Source organism: Xyrauchen texanus, chromosome 29 (genome assembly GCF_025860055.1).
Source record: "Xyrauchen texanus isolate HMW12.3.18 chromosome 29, RBS_HiC_50CHRs, whole genome shotgun sequence".
Taxonomy (NCBI): Eukaryota; Metazoa; Chordata; class Actinopteri; order Cypriniformes; family Catostomidae; genus Xyrauchen; species Xyrauchen texanus.
In genome coordinates this window covers 21481181-21506002 of record NC_068304.1, presented here as the reverse complement: position 1 = coordinate 21506002, position 24822 = coordinate 21481181, and the positions used below count along the sequence as shown (strand labels likewise).

Sequence of the window (24822 nt, the reverse complement as noted above, 5' to 3'; positions counted from 1 at the left end):
TTTAACAATCAAAATAACTTTCAGCAGTGTTTAATATAATGGCAAGTGATTTTCTAGTACCTAATTAGCAATTTAGCATGATTACTCAAGGATAAGTTGTTGGAGTGATGGCTGCTGGAAATGTGGCCTGTCTAGATTTGATCAAAAATGACTTTTTTCAAATATCGATGTGCTGTTTTTTACATTAGTAATGTCCTGACTGTACTTTGTGTAAAATAAAGTACCAGTTTCCTTCTGAAACAGCTAAATCTGTACATTATTCCAATCTTTTGGCCGCCAGTGTATAGATAAAGATTGGAGGAGCTGCTCTTTCAAACTCCCACACAGCTGATTGGGCCCTATGTGAGATGGAAGGCTATAATGGAAGCCCACGTCATTCCTAAGCCTTGCGCATCAGTGAAGATTTGAATTTCAGCCAAGGGACATGAGGTGTTGTCTATGCATCGATAGGAGACTGACACATAAGCCTTAACGCATTATGATGAGCTCATTGAATAAATAGATGCAAGATGGGGGAAAAAGTGAGAGAAATTTTGGTTATAATCATTTAATTTCATTCGATACTGTAAAATATTGATAAAAGTAGTTCAGTGTAATTAAAAACGAATTATTTTACTTAATATTTGTGTGCTATCTATTTCTATGCTTATTAGAGTTTCACGCAGTTAGCTTAGCAACATGCTAACAACAAACTATTGAACGTGAAGGCTGTTCGAAAGGGTAGACATTATTATTCTGCCTTGTAATTCTGCCTTGTAAGATACCATCATATGTATTGTTCGCAGGGCAAGAATACTGTTATGCAGGATTCGCATTTTAGTTGAAAAAGATTAAATGTTGAGTACAAATGATTTAGTTTTAAATTGAAAAGTATATTTAAATGTAGTTCAGTGTAATTAAAAAAATATTATTTTATCCAAAATTGTATCCAATATTCTTATTTTACCTATTCTGAAAATTTTTCTATTAGCTTAGTAACATGCTAACATAGAAATCAAGTCTCCCAAGCAGAGCACTGTTTGTGTGACACACAGAGTTAGTGCCTTTGTATAGCATTCCAGATCAGTCACTTGTGATGTTCCATGACATTTAAGATGCTGTCTTAGGGGGCGTTCATACAAGACACATCTTGCGTTAAAAACAGAGAAACACAGTGCAGTGGAAGCAAATAGAATGCAGATGCTTTGCAATGGATTTTTAAAAGTTGCATGTTGCAACGGTCAAAGATGTCCAACTAGCATAAATGCAAACTGGGTGAATGGCGCCTAAGGAGGCTGCTGCTTATGTAGGCGATGAAGCCGCTCACTAGGTTTTGAAACAGAGCTATGTCAGCCTGGAAAACAGGCTTTGGAGCATGTCTGAGGTTTGCAAGTGTAAAATCTTCTCTTGGGGCCCTCTGCGACTATGCATCCACATGTCTCTTTCGGTCTCCTAGCAGAGTTCTTCATGTTAGTCTGACCTTTTCCTTAGTCAGTGGTCTGTGCCAAAAGTGTTTAGGTTTAGCTCTGTATTAATGGCCGTGGACAAGAGGCAGGCCTTGTCAGTTTGCGAGTCTGGCTGGGTTAAAAGTTACAAAAGAGGATTTGCTCTTGATGGGGCGTTACCACAGTGAAAGCTGGTCATGGGGTCGGTCTCTTCCATTTCTGGTGGTCAGCTGAGGACAGTCTCTTTTCAATCCAATTCTTCCCCTCTACCTCACCCTACACACACACACACACACACACACACACACACACACACACACACACACACACACAAGTGATAATTCTTCATGCACATCTGGTTTTCTTTCTGCTTGATGGACTAGAGTTAGTAAGATGCAGTCACCAAAACCTTTTCAGTGATCAGGGTTGATGTGACGCTCCCCAATAATAAATCATAAAGCACTATTCATTTGAAGCAACATGGAATTTGGTTCTGGCTTGATTGGCATTCTCTGCTGCTTTTATTAAAAGTTTCCACACACTGACACTCACGTACAAAAGCATACACACCTAGAGAACCTTCTCTCATTACTGTCATTTATCAGTTGATTGATTAGAACTGGCAGAATAAGGCTTGAAGCCTTAGTAATGTAATGTGCACAAGAATGTTTAAACATTCATAATGAGCAGTGGTTAAAGTTCATAATTGCTTGAAAATTTGCTTCTCAAAGACTGTTGAATAGGACTCACACATAAACATTTCTGCAGGGGAAAGAAGGACATGATGTGCCTGTGTTTGGTGTTTCCATGTCGGCCAGGAAAAACACCTGATGTTGTGCCTTTAGAGAAAAATACTTTTTTTGCACGTGCAACAGGATATCTCAAGTCTGCCCGATTGAGGTTAAAGTATTGTATTCATTCTCAGATCATTTATCAGTTTGATGCATCACCAAAAGGAATTGCAAAAATTATGTTTGTTTTCATACAGGTTTCCTGAACACTTTCTTGACACTTCATATAATCGGCCCAACACTCACAAGTTGTATTCTTATCATTTCTGTATGGCCAAATATCAATCGATTAATCAGTCGATCACTATTAATCTGTAAGTTTTTCTGTGTTTTTTTTCACAGGTTCTCAAAACCCAAAAATGTTTTTGCATTCAGCACATTTCTTTTTACATCCCTGATACTGACAGCAAAATGATAAAAGCTGAAAAGTAAATTTATTTGTTTGTCTGACATGATTGACATTTTGTCTTTTTATTTTTTTGGCACACTTGGGTTTACACCACATCCATTTCAAACCATCTTGTCTTTCCCATTTCTTGTCTGTTCTTACTAGAGAGATCCCAAGCTAGCAAATAATTACACATCACCTATAAGTGGCTCTATAAGTCTGTGGCCCTGCCCTGGTTATACAGGTCTTTCTCAAAAAATTAGCATATTGTGATAAAGTTCATTATTTTCCATAATGTAATGATACAAATTAAACTTTCATATATTTTAGATTCATTGCACACCAACTGAAATATTTCAGGTCTTTTATTGTTTTAATACTGATGATTTTGGCATACAGCTCATAAAAACCCAAAATTCCTATCTCAAAAAATTAGCATATCATGAAAAGGGTCTCTAAACGAGTTATTAACCTAATCATCTGAATCAACTAATTAACTCTAAACACCTGCAAAAGATTCCTGAGGCTTTTAAAAACTCCCAGCCTGTTTCATTACTCAAAACCGCAATCATGGGTAAGACTGCCAACCTGACTGCTGTCCAGAAGGCCATCATTGATATCCTCAAGCAAGAGGGTAAGACACAGAAAGAAATTTCTGAACAAATAGGCTGTTCCCAGAGTGCTGTATCAAGGCACCTCAGTGTGAAGTCTGTGGGAAGGAAAAAGTGTGGCAAAAAACGCTGCACAACGAGAAGAGGTGACCGGACCCTGAGGTAGATTGTGGAGAAGGACTGATTCCAGACCTTTGGGGACCTGCCGAAGCAGTGGACTGAGTCTGGAGTAGAAACATCCAGAGCCACCGTGCACAGGTGTGTGCAGGAAATGGGCTACAGGTGCCTCATTCCCCAGGTCAAGCCACTTTTGAACCAGAAACAGCGGCAGAAGCGCCTGACCTGGGCTACAGAGAAGCAGCACTGGACTGTTGCTCAGTGGTCCAAAGTACTTTTTTCGGATGAAAGCAAATTTTGCATGTCATTCGAAATCAAGGTGCCAGAGTCTGGAGGAAGACTGGGGAGAAGGAATGATGGTCTGGGGTGCCATGTCAGCTGCTGGTGTTGGTCCACTGTGTTTTATCAAGGGCAGGGTCAATGCAGCTAGCTATCAGGAGATTTTGGAGCACTTCATGCTTCCATCTGCTGAAAAGCTTTATGGAGATGAAGATTTCATTTTTCAGCACGACCTGGCACCTGCTCACAGTGCCAAAACCACTGGTAAATGGTTTACTGACCATGGTATTATTGTGCTCAATTGGCCTGCCAACTCTCCTGACCTGAACCCCATAGAGAATCTGTGGGATATTGTGAAGAGAAAGTTGAGAGACGTAAGACCCAACACTCTGGATGAGCTTAAGGCCGCTATCGAAGCATCCTGGGCCTCCATAACACCTCAGCAGTGCCACAGGCTGATTGCCTCCATGCCACGCCGCATTGAAGCAGTCATTTCTGCAAAAGGATTCCCGACCAAGTATTGAGTGCATAACTGAACATAATTATTTGAAGGTTGACTTTTTTTTTGTATTAAAAATACTTCTTTTATTGGTCGGATGAAATATGCTAATTTTTTGAGATAGGAATTTTGGGTTTTCATGAGCTGTATGCCAAAATCATCAGTATTAAAACAATAAAAGACCTGAAATATTTCAGTTGGTGTGCAATGAATCTAAAATATATGAAAGTTTAATTTTTATCATTACATTATGGAAAATAATGAACTTTATCACAATATGCTAATTTTTTGAGAAAGACCTGTATATGTGAAGACTTTATGGATATTTGATATTTATTACAAATATGCCTTCTCATTTCATCTTCTCATCTGCAGTAATGTTTATTGTATGTTTATTGCTTTATTTGCTAAGTTATAGTATACAATGGCAGTGCCGATTTATGCAAAGGAATAACTATGCAAGAATGCTTAAAATGTATTTGATCTTATACCTCAAGGTATAGAAAGAAACAATATCAGAATAAGAGAAAAAGGTTAGGGTTTAAGCGAAAGAGTTAACAGTTGCTCGATGTGAGCTCTCATTTAATTTTAAAATGGCAAATTTCCACAAGGGAAAAATCTTAGCCCAGCAGGATACATAGCTGTCATAATAATTTTAAAACTCTTATCACTCTGGATGATAAATGATGGATAAGATTCAAGAGACAAAAAAGGAGCTTTGTAGGTTGTAGAGTATTGCAAATACCCTCCCTGTTACTAAGAGACCATTAGTAAGTAGACAATAAAGGGATTTGATTTGATAGGGAGAGTCATGTGACACCATGCAAGGTTCGGACGTGTGAATGGCGAGCTCTGCGCACTTTGCAAGTTTTAACACTATTAATGACATAAACAGGTGAGATCTGATACACTCTGTTCCATAACTGTTCTAGGAGGACAATGTGTAAAATAATTCAAAATCCTCATGATCTTTAAATAATAAACGACACTTACATAGTCTACATCTAGAGATTCAAGGGTGCATCTGATGCAATTTAAGATTTTGCATCGATTATATTGGACATCCTCTAGATTGTTTAGACTTGGTCTTAAAGACACACGTGGCAATGCAATTCAGAAGACGGGGACACAACCCATGTTTTTTGGGGATGTGTTAAGATACAAGAATTTGGTTGAGGGTTCAGAGATTTATGTGTGATGTATTGGACACACAAATTTAATTTTGCTCCAGACTCTGCATCTTAGGTGATGGGAAGGTTATTAATTTTGGGGATAGCCATTTAAAAAGTTGGGTCCTAGACGGAGTTATGGTTAGCAGGCAAATTATTCTCAGAGATGGAAGACAGCTGGGGCACCCTCATTTCGGGAGTGGTGCGGGAAGATGGGCGGGCTGGCAGCACTTGAGGAGGTGATTTTTAAAGGTTGGGAAGATGGGATTTGTTTAGTGGGGTGGATATTTGGCATTTTTTGGAGGGCTCTCGGGGAGGGGCAGTGTAGATGGATTTTTAATTTTTTGTTTGATGTGTATGTGATTCTTGTTTTTGTAAAGTATATTTTTTAGGTTTTTAAAAAAATGAATTAAATTGTATCTTATAATTAAAGTGACCACTGTAGAGCGTGTTTATTTTGGTGTGTGTTTGTGTGTGTAATACATCAATCGATCACTGCCATGGAGACGAAATTCACTGAGGTGGTTACAAGAGTTGGGGATTTCGAGAAGTTGATCAATTATCTGGAGTCATCACAGAGGGAATTATCAGCTAATCTGCTAGCAATCAAGGTGGATTTGAAGCGTGTCAGGGAGAAGTTGAAGAACATAGAGAACTGTAGCCGGCAGAATAACATCTGAATCGTTGGAATTCCTGAGGCCAAAGAGGGTCAGGATATAGTGAAATTCCTGGACGGGCTCTTTACAAATCTGCTTGACATAACAGGCCATAAGCTGGTAATTGAGCAAGCTCACAGAGTTCTGGCTCGGCGATCCGATGATAGAGACAGCCCCTGATCAATTCTGGCCAAATTTATGAGATCATCTGATAAAGATCTTGTGTTGCCCGTAGTGAGAAGTAAAGGAACAATTTTTGGGATGAACCACAGCATTTTCTTGTACCCAGACGTTGCGAATTCGACAAGAGAGAAACGTGACCGATTCAAGGAATGCAAGAAACTCTTACATCAATGGAAGTTTGCTTTTGCACTGATGTTCCCAGCCAAATTGAGAATAGATGTTAAGGATGGCCGTAAAACATTCACATGTCCCCAGCAAACGATGTCCTTCATAAAGTCAATGGAGGAAGTTATATTGTGGTACTCAAGTTGCAGCAGAGTGGAACGGCTCACTGAACATTCACTTGACTCTTCAAGGAAACTGAGCGCCTTTTTTGTTTTTTTTTGTGCTGGGTCCGGAGTTTGTTTTGTTGAGTAACACTCCTTCAGGACAGTTTTGTGGATAAATCTGCACGTTCTTTGTGCTTATGCCTCCTATTGGCTGGAGTTTGTTTTGTGAAGTATTTCTTGCGTGAAAAAAAGACATTTGAGTGATTAGGTAATTTGTTGCACTCACGAAGCAGCTGGGCTGGCTAACTGAACATTCATTTGACTGTCCGAGGAAACTGAGCGCACTTTTTTTTTGTGGAGTATTCGTCTATCCATTAGAACTTCCTAAACTGATGGCTGTGCAAAACAATTCTCTTGATTTTGAGATAACCTTGGAGGAGCAGGCAAGGCAATTAAGGCCTCGCCCACAGGCAAGGCTCCAGGGCTAGATGGTTTTGCCGCTGAGTTTTTTTAGATCTTATGCTGCAGAATTGGCTTCACTTTTTTATAATGGAGTTTATATGGAACAATTAAAAAATGGGAAGCTTCCGCCAACCATGTCGCAAGCCCGTATCAGTCTGATTCTTAAAAAGTACAAAGATCCCAGCGAGTGTAAGAGTTACCGTCCAATTTCCATGATCCAGCTAGATGTTAAAATATAAAAAATATTTTATATTTTAAATTGTCAAAACTTTTGGCTTACCGATTAAGTAAAGTTATTACATCTCTTATACATATAGATCAGGTGGGGTTTATTAGGGGCCATAGCTCTTCTGATAACATTAAGCATTTCATCAATATTATGTGGTCAGTGGTGAATGATCAGACTCCGGTCGCTGCCATCTCGCTTGAAGCAGAAAAGGCGTCTGGTATGGTGGAATGGGATTATCTTTTTAAGATTTTGGAAATGTATGGGTTCGGGAATACTTTTATTGGTTGGATTAAGTTACTTTATAGACACCCGGTAGTGGCGGTACATAGCAATGGATTAATTTCATATTATTTTACTCTGGATAGGGGCACCCGGTAGGGTTGCCCTCTTTCCCCATTATTGTTTTGTCTTGCCCTGGAACCAGAGCAGCTGCAATAAGAAAGGAGTAGGATTTTCCAGGGGAATTGGCGGGAGGTAGGGCGCATAAGCTTTTGCTTTACGCAGATGATATTTTGTTAATTGACCCTACTAGATCTATGCCTTGCCTCCACAGAATTATTAATTTATACGGGATACAGAGAACAGAAAGGAGGAGGTGAGAACCGGCTTGATAATATAAAAAATTGTTTAAAACAGAACTGAACCAAAAAGACAAACACACACACACAGGTGTCGGACAGCTGCCCGTAAATGTTTCTCTCTCTGTCGCACTGCCTTCTCCTGTCACCCTTATCTCTCTCAGGTTTCATCAGCCTAATTAGGGGCCGGGTGTGCGGAATCATGACCCGGCCCGCCGTCCGCCCTGCCACAGTATTTTATTCCCAGCAAATTTGTGAGATTTAGTTAAGAGTTCATTTTGACCCTTTAATAAAAAGGTTTTCGAGCGATGTGGACAGGTGGGCTTCTTTTTTTTTCCATTCACTTTCCATTTATTTTATTTTCTTGTCATTTCCTTTTTTCCCATGTTCCTTTCCCTTTACTTTCTTTTTCTTGTCCTTCCTTTTCTCTCCTTTCCCCTTTTATTTTCATTTCCCTTTCCTTTCTTTCCTTTTCTCATCTTTCCCTTTCTTTTCACTTTTCATTTTCCATTTCGTTTTCCATTTCCATTATTTTCCTTTTTTGTCCTTACTTTTCTTTTTCATTTCTCTTTCTTTCCTTTTCTTGTCCTTCCATTTAAAATTTCCCTTTCATTACCCTTTCCATATCCTTCCATTCAATTTGTTCTTCATTGTCTCTTTTATTCCCTCAGACCTCCAGACAGAAAGCGTCGAGACCTGTTTGGAGTGGCCAATGGTACAGTGATGCAAGGTGCAGGCAGGAACTTAACAGGGTTGGAGGGTAACATCACTGACCCAGAGCTGCAGGAGAGAGAATACCCTTTCTCTGAGGGCACGGCCTATACTGAGTTCATAGAGATATCCAACCTACAGCCTTTCACTGTGTACCGCATCGACATCCACGCCTGTAACCATAAGGTCCAGCGTTGCAGTGCTGCAGCTTTTGTCTTCTCTAGAACCAAACCAGCAGGTCAGCAAATGTAACCAACCAGACTTGTGAACAAATGTAGCAACATTTCATTTAAAATATTGAAATTCCAATAATTCTCTACTATTCCTACAGCATAATTATTATTAGTTATACTGTTCATGTTAACAGCAACTAAAACTGAATTGCAAGTGAAATCTATATGAATTATTGTGAGAGCACAGGCCTTTAGAAGAGTTATGTCTTATCCCAGACAAAGCGGATGATATTCCCGGGAGTGTAACTCAGGAGAGGGATGAGAAGGGAGAAGGAACAGTGTTTTTGCGGTGGTCTGAACCTCTTCATCCCAACGGACTGATCCTCATGTATGAGATCAAATACCGTCTTGGAGCCGAGGTTAGTGTTACAACTAACTTAAATACTACTAAAAGGATAGTTCACCAAAAAATACAAATGTGTAATTTGCAAACCCGTTTTTCTTTCCTCCATGGTGCACAAAAAGTGATGTTAGGCTGAATATTAGCCTCAGTCACCATTTGCTGTCATTGCATCTTTTTACCATACAATAAAAGTGAATGGTGACTGAAGCTAACATTCTGCCTAACATCTCCTATTGTGTTCTCAGAAAAAAATAGTGTCACACAGGATTAGCTCAACAAGTAAATTATGACAGAATAATTATTTTCGGGTGAACTATACCATAAAAACTGCAACAAAACCCACAAACTGGCTGTATGTATACTGTATGTGTGTGTGTTACAGCCTGAAAAGCATGAGTGCATATCACGCCAGCAGTACCGGGTGTTGCGAGGAGCTCAGCTAAGTAATCTGGCCTCTGGAAATTATTCTGCTCGGGTTAGGGCCACTTCTCTGGCAGGAAATGGGTCTTGGACTGAACCAGTGTCATTCTACGTGCCACCCCCCAAAAGTAAGGAACGCACATATCAAAATCTCTTTATAATTTGATGTTTAGGGTGAGGTATGCTTTATGATAGCTATGAAACAGCTCCTTTTATGGAAGTGTAATGTACCTAATGTTCCTAATGTTAATTTTGTGGTTTTTAATTCTGCATGATTGTCCTTCTCTCTTACAGGAAATCATGATAACGCCATCTACCTGGCCATCATCATCCCTATTATTGTGGTGTTGTTCCTCGCATCAGTGATCACTGTTGTCATCTTTGTCACCAAAAAGAGGTTAATGTCTCTTCTATTAAAATCAATTAAAATAAAGTACTTTTTTCATTGTGTTTGTGTATAATGTTTCCTTTTACCAACAGGAATAATGACAGGTTAGGAACGCAGTACTCTATGCTTCTGTGAACCCTGAATACTTCAGTCCTTTTGAAAGTGCGTATTGTCAACTTTGTTCTGAAAATAGTCCTAACACTGTAAAAAAGCATTTTCTCAATCAGAATTTTGTCTTGTTTCTTAATTAAAATATCATAACATTTTTAAAACAAGATTAATATAAAATATATCTTATAATATATAATATATTATATATTCATATATAATTTGCAAATATTTTTTAATAGTTTTTTATTATTATTATTTTTGAATTATGAACTTAAATTGAATTATTTGGTGCTTTAGGAATAATTTGCCTAATTAAGTCATGAAGTCATCATGTAACTTTTTCTTTATTGTCTGAGTTATGCCAACCGTATGATTTGTCATTGCTACTGTCCTGTGTGCTGCATTGCATAACCTGTTCAAAGGTGTTAAGCCCTCTGTATTTCTGCGACCTCAGTGTATGTACCAGATGAATGGGAAGTGGCACGGGAAAAGATCACCATGTGTCGTGAGCTGGGCCAGGGCTCCTTTGGTATGGTGTATGAGGGCATCGCAAAGGGAGTCGTCAAAGATGAACCAGAGACCAGAGTGGCCATCAAGACTGTAAATGAATCAGCCAGTATGCGTGAACGCATCGAGTTCTTGAACGAAGCCTCAGTCATGAAGGAATTCAACTGTCACCATGTGGTAAGGAAGAGAGCACAATTGATGATAATGAAAATTTGAAGCATGGTTTTTTGTGCTATCAAGCAGAACATACACCGATCAGCCACAACATTAAAATCACCTGCCTAATATTGTGTAGGTCCACCCTTGTGCCACCAAAACAATGCCAACCTGTATCAAACCAGCCAGATGGGCTGGATTGTGTATTTCTGTAACTGCTGATCTTCTGGGATTTTCACACACAACAGTCTCTGGATTTACTCCGAATGGTGCCAAAAACAAAAAAAACATCCAGTGAGCGGCAGTTCTGCGGACAGAAATGCCTTGTTGATGAGAGAGGTCAACAGAGAATGGCCAGACTGGTTCAAACTTACAAAGTCTACAGTAACTCAGATATCGCTCAGCGCAATTGTGGTGAGAAGAATGCTATTCTGAGATGCGGGTTGGCACTGTTTTGGCATCACGAGGTGGACCTACACAATATTAGGCAGGTGGTTTTAATGTTGTGGCTAATCGGTGTATGATCATTAAAGTTCATTAAAATAATATTCCGTGTTTAATACAAGTTAAGCTTGATCGATAGCATTTGTGTCATAATGTTGAAACCACAAAAAATAATATAGACTGGTTACAGTGAGGCTATTACAATGGATCCGAAAACATTCAAATACACTTATTCAAAAGTATAGCCACAAGATGTAAACAATATGCATGTTAACATGATTTTAGTGCAATAAAATATCTTACTAACCTTCTCTGTTTAAAGTTATATCCAATTTTACAACTTCATTGCCATGTTGAAGTTATGCAGTAAACCCTAAAATGACTGTAAAAATTACTATTTACTATAAAAAGAATAAGTTTTAACAAAATTAATGTAAGTGCTTTTATATAATTATAAGATTCACATTACTGCCTTTAAACCCTTCAAAAAATTGGTCCCTACTTCCATTGTAAGTGCATCACTGTAACCTTGATTTTTGCCTTTTTAAAAGAAAGAGGGATGAGTCCATATTATTTTTTGTGGTAATCAACATTATGCATAATGCTTATGCAAATAGCTTATTAAAAAAAAAAAATTTATTAAAATGTAATATTGACAATATATATTGTCATAAAAACAGCACAAAGTAATTAATTTCAAAGATTTGCAGAACATGTAGCTCAATTAATTGAGTTTGTAAACCATAATGAATTGGTTAAGGGTCTGAATACTTTTGCCAGATATTATGTAGTAAGATAGACTTATAACTCAACCAAAAATCAAAAAGGAAATTATTCGCAGATTTGAGTTATTTTACTCATTTTGTTTAGGTGCGACTTCTGGGTGTGGTTTCACAAGGCCAGCCCACTCTAGTTATAATGGAGCTGATGACACGTGGTGATCTGAAGAGCTACTTGCGGTCTCTCCGTTCTAAAGAGGTACTGAAGCATTTCATCATTTTTGCCTGTACAAGCCACTCACGCCAGCAATGTTTGTAGTTCTTTTTTATTACAGCAGAATTGCATGACTTTGATTATTAGCCCATAATTTAGCTCTGTTACTTTTTAGCTGATTAAAACTAATCTATTAGTTTATTACCAATCTTAACTAATTTCTATTCTGCACTGATGTGTGATCAGCAAGCATGTTCACAGCATGAAGAGGCTGCTCTAAATTGCAGTCAGCTTGGCTGTTTTCCGTAGAGAAAGCAAATGTGTTGAATGCAGCATTTATGCTCTTTTAGCAGGGCTCTAGTAGCCAGGCTCTTCCCCCGCTGAAGAAGATGATTCAGATGGCTGGTGAGATAGCGGACGGGATGGCATACCTTAATGCCAACAAGTTTGTCCATCGAGACCTGGCTGCAAGGAACTGTATGGTTGCTGAAGACTTCACTGTGAAAATCGGAGGTAATTCTCAAGGGCAAATTCACTAAACAGTTGTTTTTGTGCGTGGTATTTCAACACAAAAACCTGCGTCTTATTCACTTGCCACCTCAATCCAGTTTAAACAGGCTTTATATATGCACTCAGACAGCTGCACTGTGAGAATTTAAATTAAGTAATTGTCATTTCAAACAACCTTTTCATGTAAATTTGGCTCATTATTGATTGCACCTTATTCACAAAACTTATTTTCCTGGCACAGTTAAAGTCACGTTTTGACCGTGCCTGAAAAGCATACAATAGACAGAATTTAATTTAAAAATAGATTTTTTTGTGTACACTTTCTGTTGATAATGGTAGCCGTAATTTCTCAATGAGGATCAAATGATGTAGAATAGTGCCAATTTATCCAGATGCATTAAGCATCGAGAAGAGCTGATTCTGATGCTGAAGTGATGCTGTACAGACCCATTTACATTTACATTTATTCATTACTTTTATCCAAAGCGACTTACAAAAGAGGAAGAACATCAGCGAATCATCTTAGGGAGACAGTGGTACAAAAGTGCCATATTACAAAGTTTCACTATCATCAGAATAGTATACAAAACAGATTTAAGTGCAACAAGAAATGTAAATAATTTTACATTTAAATAATTTTAAATGTAAATAAAAAACCGGTTAAGTGCTTTTGGAAAAGATGTGTTTTTAGAAGTTTTTTGAAGATAGAGAGTGAGTTAGCTTCCCGGATTGAGTTGGGAAGGTCATTCCACCACCATGGAATGACCTTTCAGACCCAGTAAAAAACAGTATGTCAGATCGCAGTATTTTTCTGTTTCCTTCACAACTTAGCACTTACTGTAGCAACCTAGCATCAGACTTGCAAGACTGGTATTTGCTCAGGGATTTGGGAATTGGAGGCTAAAACAATGCAGACAATTCATGCAATAAGCAGCAATATCAACATTGCATCTTATTCCTAGAGAATTTTTCCTTTAGTGGGATTTTTAAAACAAAACACACAAATCCATTTGTGTTTCCAAGTCATTATTTAATTCTGATTAAAAAGCATTACAAAGTAATTATTGAAAAGTAATAGAGTATGGTAGGGATTCATTCATTTTTTTTAAGAAATACTTCTTGCAGCTTATCTCCTCCCTATTCCTGTATTTAGACTTTGGCATGACACGAGACATCTACGAGACTGATTACTATCGGAAAGGAGGCAAAGGGCTGCTGCCTGTCCGCTGGATGTCCCCGGAGTCTTTGAAAGATGGCGTGTTCACCACAAATTCTGATGTCTGGTATGAGCTCTCTGTCCTCACTGCCTCTTCTTTTCACAGACACACTCGCCCACACGTGCAAGATTTGAAGTTGCCTCTTTTCATAGTGTATTTGTGTGTGGATTTATTTGATTTATTTTATTAAAATAATCATATTTTATATTTTTAAAGTAGTCACACTTTGCTTCGATAACAGCTCTGCACATTCTCTGGGATGCTTTTTAGTTCCCATGTATGTTGGGCACTTGTTGGCATTCTCTGTTTAATGTCACGCATTAAAAAAAAATATTCACTATGTCACTACCATTTATGTTTGTCTAAAAAACTCATTTTAAGCATTTACATGTAAGCCTCTAGATAAAAAAAAATTACAAGTTCATGAGAAACTCACATTTGTGTCCAAACTTTTCACTGGTCGTGTATCTGTTTGAACCTGTGTGTGATTGTGCACGCCTGTGCTTCTGGAACACTGGGAACATTTGTCTATCTGAGCACCGGGACATCCCATCAGAGACTACTAGATACTAATGCATTAGCCTATACAAATTTCTGCATGCTCTGCTTCTCAACAAGGCTCCAACTGCCCAAATTGCATTTTAATTGCACCTCTGTGCAATTCACTCAATAATAGGAAGCCTCATAGTCCTGCTTGAATGTTTTTTCCACTGATGTTCTGTGTCAAGGGAGAATATGCTTCACATCCAGACATTCTTCCAGTCTCAGCCAGCCAAAACGTGCCCAAACACATCGTCTCTGTGACTCAGACACACTGTCTCTCCATGCCACAGCCCCAGTCCCAGCAGCGTCGGCTTGGTAAACTAGAGTAACAGTGCCGTAGACCAACTCCTCCAATTCCACAGTTTCCCAATCTCCAGCGTCCCACAGCTCTGTCACTCCTTGCGCTCCTAACCTCCCCCAGATGTTTGGTAATGATGGGGTTGGTGTGCCAGCACAGACCCGCCTCCCTGTCCCTCTCTCCGTATCTGCTTCTTTTGAAGTCCCAAGATGAAAAGGGCCACCGCGAGCTCCCATCTCGTACTCCCATAAACCTCGCCATTAGGTGTCTTTATTTGTTTCCTTCCCCCAAAAAACAGCCTGCTCTTAATGCGGTTTTGTCTTTCAACATGCAGATGTTGCAGCCAATTACTGTAGATACAAGTCACTGTTGTAATAGTCCTGTTTTAAAGGGTGTTGAGCTTTGTCTTAGATCCCGGGCCAGAAAATTTGTCCTCTGAGAACTAATGAATAATGACTGGCAACAGTGTGCTCTTTGTGTGGTTTTTATTTGGGCTTTGCAGAGTTTCTGGTCCTCTGCTACACTTTCTCACCGGCCGGCGGATAATATATGGACTCATTTTCCTTAATGAGGAACACAGGGATTACAAAAACACCACAGTAAAAGAAAAAGTTCAGGTCAGCGGCTCATGTGGTGTTTGCGTCCTTACATTGTTATGACTTTTAAAAAGAGCATTTTGTTGTTTTGGGTTTGAAAAAAAAGCACTTGAATAACCATGAAGGATAAAAGATGCATCCGCAGCCTTTCTGTGGTGTTAGACCTCTTAGCACGCCACAGGCTAGTGCCACTTTTAGGCTCTGCAAGACTGCAATTGTCCCAAAGAAGCTCTTCATAATTCTTGACCATAAATGGCCTCATTCCTTTCCTCTCTGTCCTCGTCCAACTAGATTGAATTACATGATGTGCATGGTTGCTGGCGTAATAGGAGAAATGTGTTTTGTGACATTTACTGTTGCAAGATTTGCATTTGGACTATGAATGCTTTTGTGTTGCTTCTGGAAAGTTATTCTTTTATCCATTTTCTTTTTCTTTAGGTCTTTCGGAGTGGTTCTATGGGAGATTTCCACTTTAGCCGAGCAGCCCTACCAGGGCATGTCCAACGAGCAAGTTCTGCGCTTCGTCATGGAGGGAGGACTTCTGGATAAACCAGACAACTGCCCTGACATGTTGTGAGTCCCTCTCTCTATACCTTGACCCTATAAATTGGATCTCAAACTGGTCCGTGAAGGATTCCAAATGGTCCACAGGTTAATTATCACCATAGAACACACTGTGCTCTTGGGATTTGGGATGTGAGAGGCCGAACTGACTCTTGTCAAAAAAAGCTAGATGCAACTCAACAAATGAAACGTGCCTTGTGATGCGTTAAGATGATGTTGAAGTTCTTTTAACTTGACACTGTGTCTTGGCTTTCACACTGGCAGTTTTGTCCAAAAAAGTGCATGGTTTGCATAAAAGGTAGGTAATGTGAAAGCTGTTTTGTGGACCGTGGAGCGGACCGTGGTACCGAACCCAAGACTAACTGTAGGAAGTGATCTGAGCTCGGTTGCAGTGGAACTGTGGCACAGTTTGCATAAGTGAGAAAGAAACCTGTACTCGGGTACACACTTTTTCTGGAAGTAAAATGACTTGTACATGCATTTTTTAAAGCATGATGACATAATCAGTTGCACAGAAACACACGCATATGTGGACCATGAGTGGCAGAGGAACATAAGCAGTGCTGCAAATACATTGCTTGCAACCAGCTGCCTCCTCAAAAAAGACAGTTTGCGAGCATCAGATATAGTCGCCTTCTCCTGGACATGCATATCTGCTGAATTATGGCATGCGACACAAAGAGGCGCAAGTGTCATTCACTTTGGTGTGCATAATGACACCAAATTATAAAAAAACATACACAAATATAGCAACCCACGTTGTGTTTTCCATCATGTGCATGTTTGTGATGACGCAAAGCCAGACATTTGGCACTCTCATTTACAATGTTAACCCTTTGTCCTCTAACCAGTTATTTTCTATTTAGGGTTGCAATATCACACTAAAATGTCAATAGTATGTCACCAGATGCTTCTGCTAACATCAGGTCAAGCGTAAGCCTGACTGGTGACATTAACGTCACGGGTTAAAAGAAGACTAGTGACATCATGTTGTCAGGAAGCTCCATGCAGTTCCCAGGGGTGATTAACTGTGTGACCCATGCAGCTCTACTTTTTATTAAGAGCTTCTAACCAGTCAGTCCTAAAGAAAATCTTCACATCTTCATCCGAGTGCGTCAGAGATCTGCTGTTCCATGCCGTTCTCCTTTTCTGGGCTGATGTCAGTTACTGTACGAGGTCTATCCCTCCATTTCCATTGACCCCTTTCTCTCTCTCTCTCCATCTCATTGCAACTGTTATGGAAACACAAACCCCCATTTCCATGGCAGCTACAATAGGGTGTCCTGATTGTGTTAGAGCCAAGAATTACAAAGGGAGGAGGATTTAACATATGCTTCACTACACTACATAAGCAGCTCCATAAAGATAAAGGCTTTCAAACTTGTCATCTGTATCTCATCATTACATTAAACTAAACATCATGAAGTCAGGGAGTCTGTCACATGTGCATGATATCATGAGAATTTAAGTAATACTTGACTGAAAAACAAGGGCAAGGATCCAGAAATAGTGTGTTAGATCCATCAAACGGTCTTGTAAGGTCTTAAACAAAGGGGGGTTTCATTCTGTGTCATGTTGAATTCACTACTAGGAGTTTCTATCCTGGAACTAATCAATAATGTTTCTACTTGATTCTCACTTAACGATTCTTTAACTACACGTTGTAATATTAAAACATCCAGTCAATAATTACACCAATTTTCTGTCTACTGAACCTTAAAGGGATAGTTCACCCAAACAGGAAAATTCTCCAATATTTTCTCACCCTCATGCCATCCCAGATATATGACATTTTTTTCTGCAGAACACAAATAAAGATTTTTAGAAGAATATTTCAGCTCTGTAGTTCCATTCAATGCAAGTGAATGGTAACCAAAGCTTTGAAAAAGTTGTTCATCTTGCAGTCAATTGGCACGATCATGATTTCAAGCTTGATTACACTTCCTAGTGCTTCACAGATTTGCAGAGTCCTAGATGGTGTTAGGAAGTGTCATTGAGCTTGAAATCATGATCGTGCCAAAAGACTGCAATGGCAAGATGAACAGTGAAAAAGGAGTTATATTTTGGTGTGTTACACTAAATGGATTAAACCACTGGAGTACTTTTATGCTGCCTTTATGTGCTTTTTCAAGATCACCAAGGAGACTGCTGATGTCAAGATTTATCCACCTTTTTCCTGAATGCTGTAGTGTTCCACAATTCACCTTGTCAATTTCCAGTCTCAAGTGTTTTCGCTCACATCTGCGTGTATTCTTAGCGGGTAATGTAATATATTACATTTGTAAACATTTTCAAATACATCTGGCTTTAAAGTGCTATACTTAACAGAGTGAGATGACCGTTTTTTTGACAGTGCCTCACCTTAGTATGTAGATCACTCATGAAGTGATGGTCCAGGGTTAGTTATGTTGATATCATCAACTACTTTGAGTTGTTATGACAGAAAACATCTGCACAAGTTGAGCCTGAAATAAATTTGTACTCGAATTAACTTAAATGGTTGTCGTTCTATTCTGAATTGCTCGTTTCGGTAGTTTTTACCTTGTCTCGAGACCAGTAACAAAAACAGGCAATTACAGTCATTATGATACTGCCCAGTGGTTGCTCAGGAAAACTGTGGGTACTAAAAAAGGGGTTATATTCTAGGAGACATATGGATTACTTTAATGATGCCTTTGACATTTTTGGAGCTTCAAAATTTTGGTCACCATTCACTTGCATATTATGGACCTATAGAGCTGAGATATTCTTCTAAAAAATGTATATGTGTTCTGCAGAACACATATGTGTGATGGCATGAGGGTGAGTAAATGGTAAGAGAATACACATTTTTGTGTGAACTATTCCTTTAAGTACATAAAAACCAATTCTTGGTTTATTTCAAATCACAAATGACTTCCAGTTCAGCGAGTGAGTCAGATCATGTTAATTCAGTATTTGCTCAGACTGAATCAGTGTATGAATCATTTAAGACCAATCATCTGGGACTCATTTGTCAATAGTCAAAATGACTAAGCGGTCCTCAATTCCCAACCATACTTCTCCATTTAGCTCCTGCAACAGTTGCATATCAGTAGTTATGTCATAGATGCATTGATTTATCATGCTCTTACTATGAACATATACTTTTTGGGAGTTCTGACATTGGGCAGGACTTTAATAAAATATTTTATTTGAGTAACGACAAATACATTTGTTATAAATTTGTCAAACAAACGGCAATCAAGCAGGTTACTTAAGAACACAGGCCTGCGTCCAAAACATGCAGATGATTTAAGGGAAGGTCTCAGAAGTTTAAACCACAGAAAAGTGGCTTTCATTGGTTCCTAATGCCCAACAGAAAATCAGGTTCTGCCCTCCCCACTTCCAGTGTAGTATTTGAGGCGTATACTCTGGAATGTCCTTGTGAGAAGGTCTGTGTTGTGTGAATAGGGCACCCAGATGCGTTGTCTTCTCTGAACCGGTGGTTGGAGGTCACTTCAAACATATGAGCATTTCTTTCTATGGCACAGTGAGCACAAACGGTATTCTTAGCTTGTATGGGTCTTTTTTATCAAGATGTGGTAATACAGTACCTAACTAGACTTTATGTTCATGGGTTTTATGAAGCTTATTTTGCTTCAAATGTGAACTCAGCTGTTCCACATAATACCGATTTGTGAAGTGTTCAGGATAGTAACGCTGCTGCAGCACACTTACGCTTCTTGGTGTGCACTACTACAGAATGTTCTGGTAGTTGTCTGCTCCACCACCACAGTCTCGTATGCAATTTAACTCTGGTGAATACTGCCCCCTGTTGATGGGTGGAGACTTTTTGTAGTGCTTCAAAACACCTGGTCGTTTTGGATTATAGAGATATTACATGCTGCTTGTTTGTATTTGTGTTAACAGATTTTTTAATTTTCTGAAGAAAATGTGAGTAGTGATTGCTAGGGTGTTCAAGGTGGTTGCCAGGGCATTGTTATGCAGTTTCCAGGGTGACATTTTCAACTTCTTGCTACAGTAGGTGGTTGCTATGGTGTTCAATGGTGTATGTGTGGGGTTTATTCAAATAATAGCAATATTAATAGTTATTCTTGCATTAGCAAGCAGCACTTATTATTACTTTACATAAGACTTAAAGTGATAATTCACCCAAAAATGAAAATCTGTTTTCATGTATTCACGTCATAGTGATCCAAACCCACATGACTAACTTTCTTCTGTGGAACACAAAAGGAGAGTTTAGGCAAAATGTTTTTTAGGCACCATTTTCCTTTAGATGCATATATTTAGTTTTTTCCTTACAATTAAAGTGAATAGTGCTTATTCTGCCACTAGTATGTGTACTGTATACTGTAATGCTTTTTGTGTCTGCACATTTGGTCCACAGATTTGAATTGATGCGGATGTGCTGGCAGTACAACCCTAAGATGCGTCCATCTTTTCTGGAGATCATCAACAGCATCAAAGAAGAACTGGAGTCACCCTTCCGGGAAGTGAGCTTCTTCTACAGCGAGGAGAACAAGCCGCCCGACACTGAGGAACTGGACATGGAGGTGGAGAACATGGAGAATGTTCCACTGGATCCCGCTTCTACGCTTGCCCCCTCCTCTCAGGGGTGCATAGGGGCTCAGACCCAGAGTCCACAAGCGCTATCCTCCGCTCAGGGGCCAGGGACACCGATAGGGTCTGCCCCAAACCCCTCCATCTCCCCTCCTTCCTCCTCAGCTTCTCCAGGACTGGCCTTAGACAAGCACTCAGGACAGGTATCAGCAAATGGGCCGGTGGTACTGCTAGGGCCGTCATTTGATGAGACGCAGCCCTACGCACACATGAACGGTGGGAGGAAGAATGAGCGAGTGCTGCCACTGCCTCAGTCGTCAGCCTGCTGATCAAGACTTTCTCCCACCCTCCATCTCCCTCTACTCCTCACACAGGGTACCCACATTTCCCTCGCCCCTTTGTCTACATCGTCATATGCATTTTCTTATGTTTTCAAGGAGTCAAAACCTAGGGCTAAGCGTGCAGTCGATAACCAGATAGACAAGTATCCTACATGGAAGTCATTGGATCATATTTTTAATGATTTCAAATGATGGAGGATGTTTCGGGTGATTGGTGACACAAAACGCCTACAAATACTCTTGCAATATTTAAGATTTCTGATCAAACCACCACACTGGAGAGCCCTGGCTTTCACTTGTGTGAAAATAACTTGTTTTAATGCTTTCCAAAGGAAGAAAACCTGCCAGTTAATTGTGAAACGAGAGACAAGCATACAAGCCAGCAAGCCCAGCCCATGAAGACTTATAGGATGCGTGTGTATGTGCATAAATATGTAAAAATTCAAGTGTGTTTTTATACAGAAATACACATTCCCCTCCTCAGCGCAGTACATAGCTTCCACTAATGTCTTTGTCATCACATTTCTAAATCAAGATGGAGCAGAGACTTTCTCAGTTGAGATAGCTTGTTCTCTATCAGTGGGTGAGAACCGTCATATTACTGGTCAAATTTCTGGTTGCTCCAGCCTCCTAGTTAATTCAAGGGTGTTTGTTAGAGAGTGAGGTGGGCTTTTTTTAAACTGCCAAATTTTTGCCAAATCAAATTTCCTTTTTTCTAAGAAGGTATTTATCATGACATTTTCCAATCCTCTCATCCACATCCGATTTTCTAGGCTGCACTTTGAATTAGAGCAATCAAGAGACTAAACTCTCATACTGTCTTTGATGGGGGATTTCTGAACCTCATCTTTTACAATCAGCTTGTGTTTGTAAATTCTTCCCCTTTCCCCTTTTTATATGGCTCTGATATCCAACTATTGCATGGAAGTTCCTGCTGCACACCTCATCTGTGAGCTGAGCCTTCGACAGAGTGATGTCTAGAGTGTAAAGAAAAGAGCATGGTGCTAATATTGAAGGTGAAGAGATCCACACACTTCAGAGAGGCAGATATGAATAATAAGGGATTGGCTCAGCCATGAAGGAAACAGAATACTGGGGCTTCATCTGTTTTGAAGTCTGTTTGTCGAGACAAGTGAGACATTGTACGAAGCAGGTATTTTTTAGACTAGTCATTAGTCTCTCTATATACTTCATATGATTCTAAGAATGGTCTTACATTTGTATGTTAGACGACAAGATCATTTACACTCAAATTATTGGTTTGAGTCACTTTTGACAACTTTTTTACAATTCTGATGTTCACCTCTTTGTCTGTACAGAAAGAAGCTGCTATTTTTTTCTTTTGTGGGTGTTATATATATATATATATATATATATATATATATATATATATATATATATATATATATATATATATATATATATATATATATATATATACTGCATATATACTGTATATAAAGTATATATATATATATAAGAAATCCTTCAGGTTTAATATTTTATGATATCTCCACTACAGTCCATTTTCTTATGCTTTGTACTCTTCTTGCAAAAAAAAAAGAGAAAAAGAAAGAAAAAAAGAAAAAATAGCCTTTTGAAATTTATTTTTATTTTTGCTTTCTCCTTAAGAGGTTGTCTGCATTGCCACATGTCCATTGCCTTGTGTTTTTTAAATGTATCTATTATTATTATTATTAATGACAGAATCTTTAGCTCTGCATGTGAACTTTAGGCTCCCTTGAAACAGTTGTTTACGATTGCACCCTGCCCATGAGGAGCAACTCAATCTCAGGTTATTGTTAAATTTTGTTCTGCAAACATTTTCATCAGAGCTTGTTCCACTCCACCTTTTTAAGTTGCTGCCCTCCCCTTAAGTTAACCCTTACTAAACTCTACAGTATATCTGCGTCCACCCCATGCCACCCTCCTTGTGTCTGGCTTTTTCAGAGGTTTCATTTACTTTACCCTCAAAAACAATTTTTGTAACCCATCTATGTAACTGAATAGCAACAAACAGGGCTAATTGGGTTGGCTTAATTTGTCATACCCCAACACGCCTGTAACACCTCCCAAACAAGATGCATTGTTAATCTCTGCTTTCCAGTTTTGCGCAACCCACCGCAATCTTATAAACATGATGCAATGAGCACTAACCTTCCTAATGAAATACTGTATACCATCTGCTACCAAATAAGGTCAGTTAAAGTTCCGAAAATGTATCATTTCAAAGTGCTACATATAAAGGTAGGCGTCCCTTGCTAGTTGGCTTTAAATATGTTTTATTTTGAAGGATTTCTCCATGTGCATTTGGGAATGTTACCCAGGACTTATTTTTCCTGTCTTAGAAGGTTATTTCCCCCCACTGATGGGGTATTTATTTAATTTCCTATTTTTCTAATACCAGTTGAAATCACTGTACAAATGACATTATGATTTAGTACAAATTCTGAATTCTAGATGCATTTTTCATGATGTCACGACTGGGGGACTTTCTTTTTTCATTTCCTTCAACATCTATCTACCTCATTTTGTTTTATTTTAAATATGTGAGTATATAAAATTATAAAATACATCTCACTTTTTCTCACAAGTCTATAGAGGACCTCATCATCCTCTGTCATATCTCTGATTTAGAAACGTTAGAAGCACCACAGAGCACATGCTTCCAAGAATCGAGCGAGAGGAAGTCATGGTGTGTTCAAACACTGCAATGGAATTCTAAATAGCATGTCTATAGCATCATATATGCCCAGTAATATAAATAAAATCCCTCTGCTCTCAGTTATGCTGATTATGATGTAAAATGGCTAAATCTCCAGATGGTATCTGTGATGGACGTTTGAGATACAAAAACATAACAGAAAAAAGAATTCTTGCATTTCATTTATTCTTCTCTGATCATCCCTTATTTGCCATTTAAAGGTTTTGAAGATCATACAGTAACTTGTGTAACGCACATGCAACAAAAAGAACAAGAAAAACACTATTTGATATCAGCCACCTCTTTGCATGGCTCCTATTTTCATGATCCATAGGGTCATGGTCTCAACAACCAAATTTTTTTAAATGGATCCCTAATTCTTGCTGTATTGATAACTGATTACAAATGCTATTGTTTTATTTGTTTTTGTTTTACTTGCAAGCAATTGTTGTGCAATCCAGATACGATGCTCTTATGCCATTGAAAAATGTACATGATATTAAAGTTCCCATTTATTTAAGCTTCCAGAATCTTTGCTGTAAATCTGATATACAGCATCAACAGAGATCTCTCTCTTGTGCATCTCTCTGCACAAGAATGTGGCTCTCCAATATCTAGATGATGTCAAGTAAAGGCTTTGGCCCATAATTGAGGATGTCTTTAATGACTTCCCCCTTAACTACAGCTGGTGTGTAAGTACCACTGTATGGTCACGTCTGTTATAATCTAATCATTCTTCCCTTTTCCTGCATTCTGCTCTAATACCTAACAGTATGTCTGGCCAAAGCATCTAAGAATCGAATGCATTGTGTGGATTTCGTAAAACTCTTTCATAACAAACCAGTGGATTTTTTCCCTTCTCATAAATGTAACTGGAAAAACATTCCAACTGATTTGTTAGGTTAGGTCCACTCCATGTTTCTAACATGTACCATATATAAAGGGCCAAATGTTGTCATCATATTCATTGAAATCATTCTCTAGAGAGAGAAAGGGCTGTGGTTTTGCCTCTCTTTTCTTTTGCTGCTGACAACATGCTGCTTTAAAGACTACGCATAATTTTGCCAATAGCGTTGGGTAGTGAAATGCTTTCTCCGATAACGATTCAGAGCAAATCATATGTTAAAGCAAATTTGAGGCCCACGATCTTACAACCCTTGGCGGTTCTGTTTTATGGCACTTAAAATATTCTTTGAATTTTGTATCTTTTATTAGAGGAACTCCAGGGGTTGAACATGAGGGCACTTATTGGAAGACCTGGTTGGGACGCTGAGAGGCTCATTGCTAGAAAAGAATATTATTCTGTGTGGAACAAGAGGATCTAAATAACCATTCTACAAAAGCCCTTGTGCTTGTATTGTTGCGTATGTATATGGGTGGGAGTGTATAACATGTAGATGTAGTGATTAAGGTTTTGATGTGTTTATAATGGGAAAATAATAGATATCACTATTTATTTCAATTTCTTGTTTTCTTTCTGTAATGAATATGGAAAAATGCATTGGCCTGTTGCAAAGTGAATGTCAGTTTTCATTGAATGCTGCCAAGGTTCCTTAGTTACCAGTAGGTTACAGATCTACAACAGAAACACACTTATATACAG

The 24822-nt window shown here is 38.8% G+C and overlaps 1 protein-coding gene across 1 annotated transcript in view; it reads left to right on the top strand.

Moving 5' to 3' along the window:
- igf1ra (insulin-like growth factor 1a receptor) overlaps positions 1-21860 on the top strand; it is a 145678-nt gene extending 123818 nt beyond the window's left edge. Inside the window, 12 exon segments of the mRNA XM_052097026.1 lie at positions 8327-8604; positions 8816-8958; positions 9325-9490; positions 9657-9759; positions 9843-9856; positions 9859-9912; positions 10316-10545; positions 11839-11946; positions 12252-12414; positions 13565-13694; positions 15504-15638; positions 20002-21860. Of these exon segments, the coding sequence (XP_051952986.1) occupies positions 8327-8604; positions 8816-8958; positions 9325-9490; positions 9657-9759; positions 9843-9856; positions 9859-9912; positions 10316-10545; positions 11839-11946; positions 12252-12414; positions 13565-13694; positions 15504-15638; positions 20002-20503 (2026 nt within the window). The 3' untranslated portion in view covers positions 20504-21860.
- The last annotated feature ends 2962 nt before the right edge of the window (positions 21861-24822 follow it).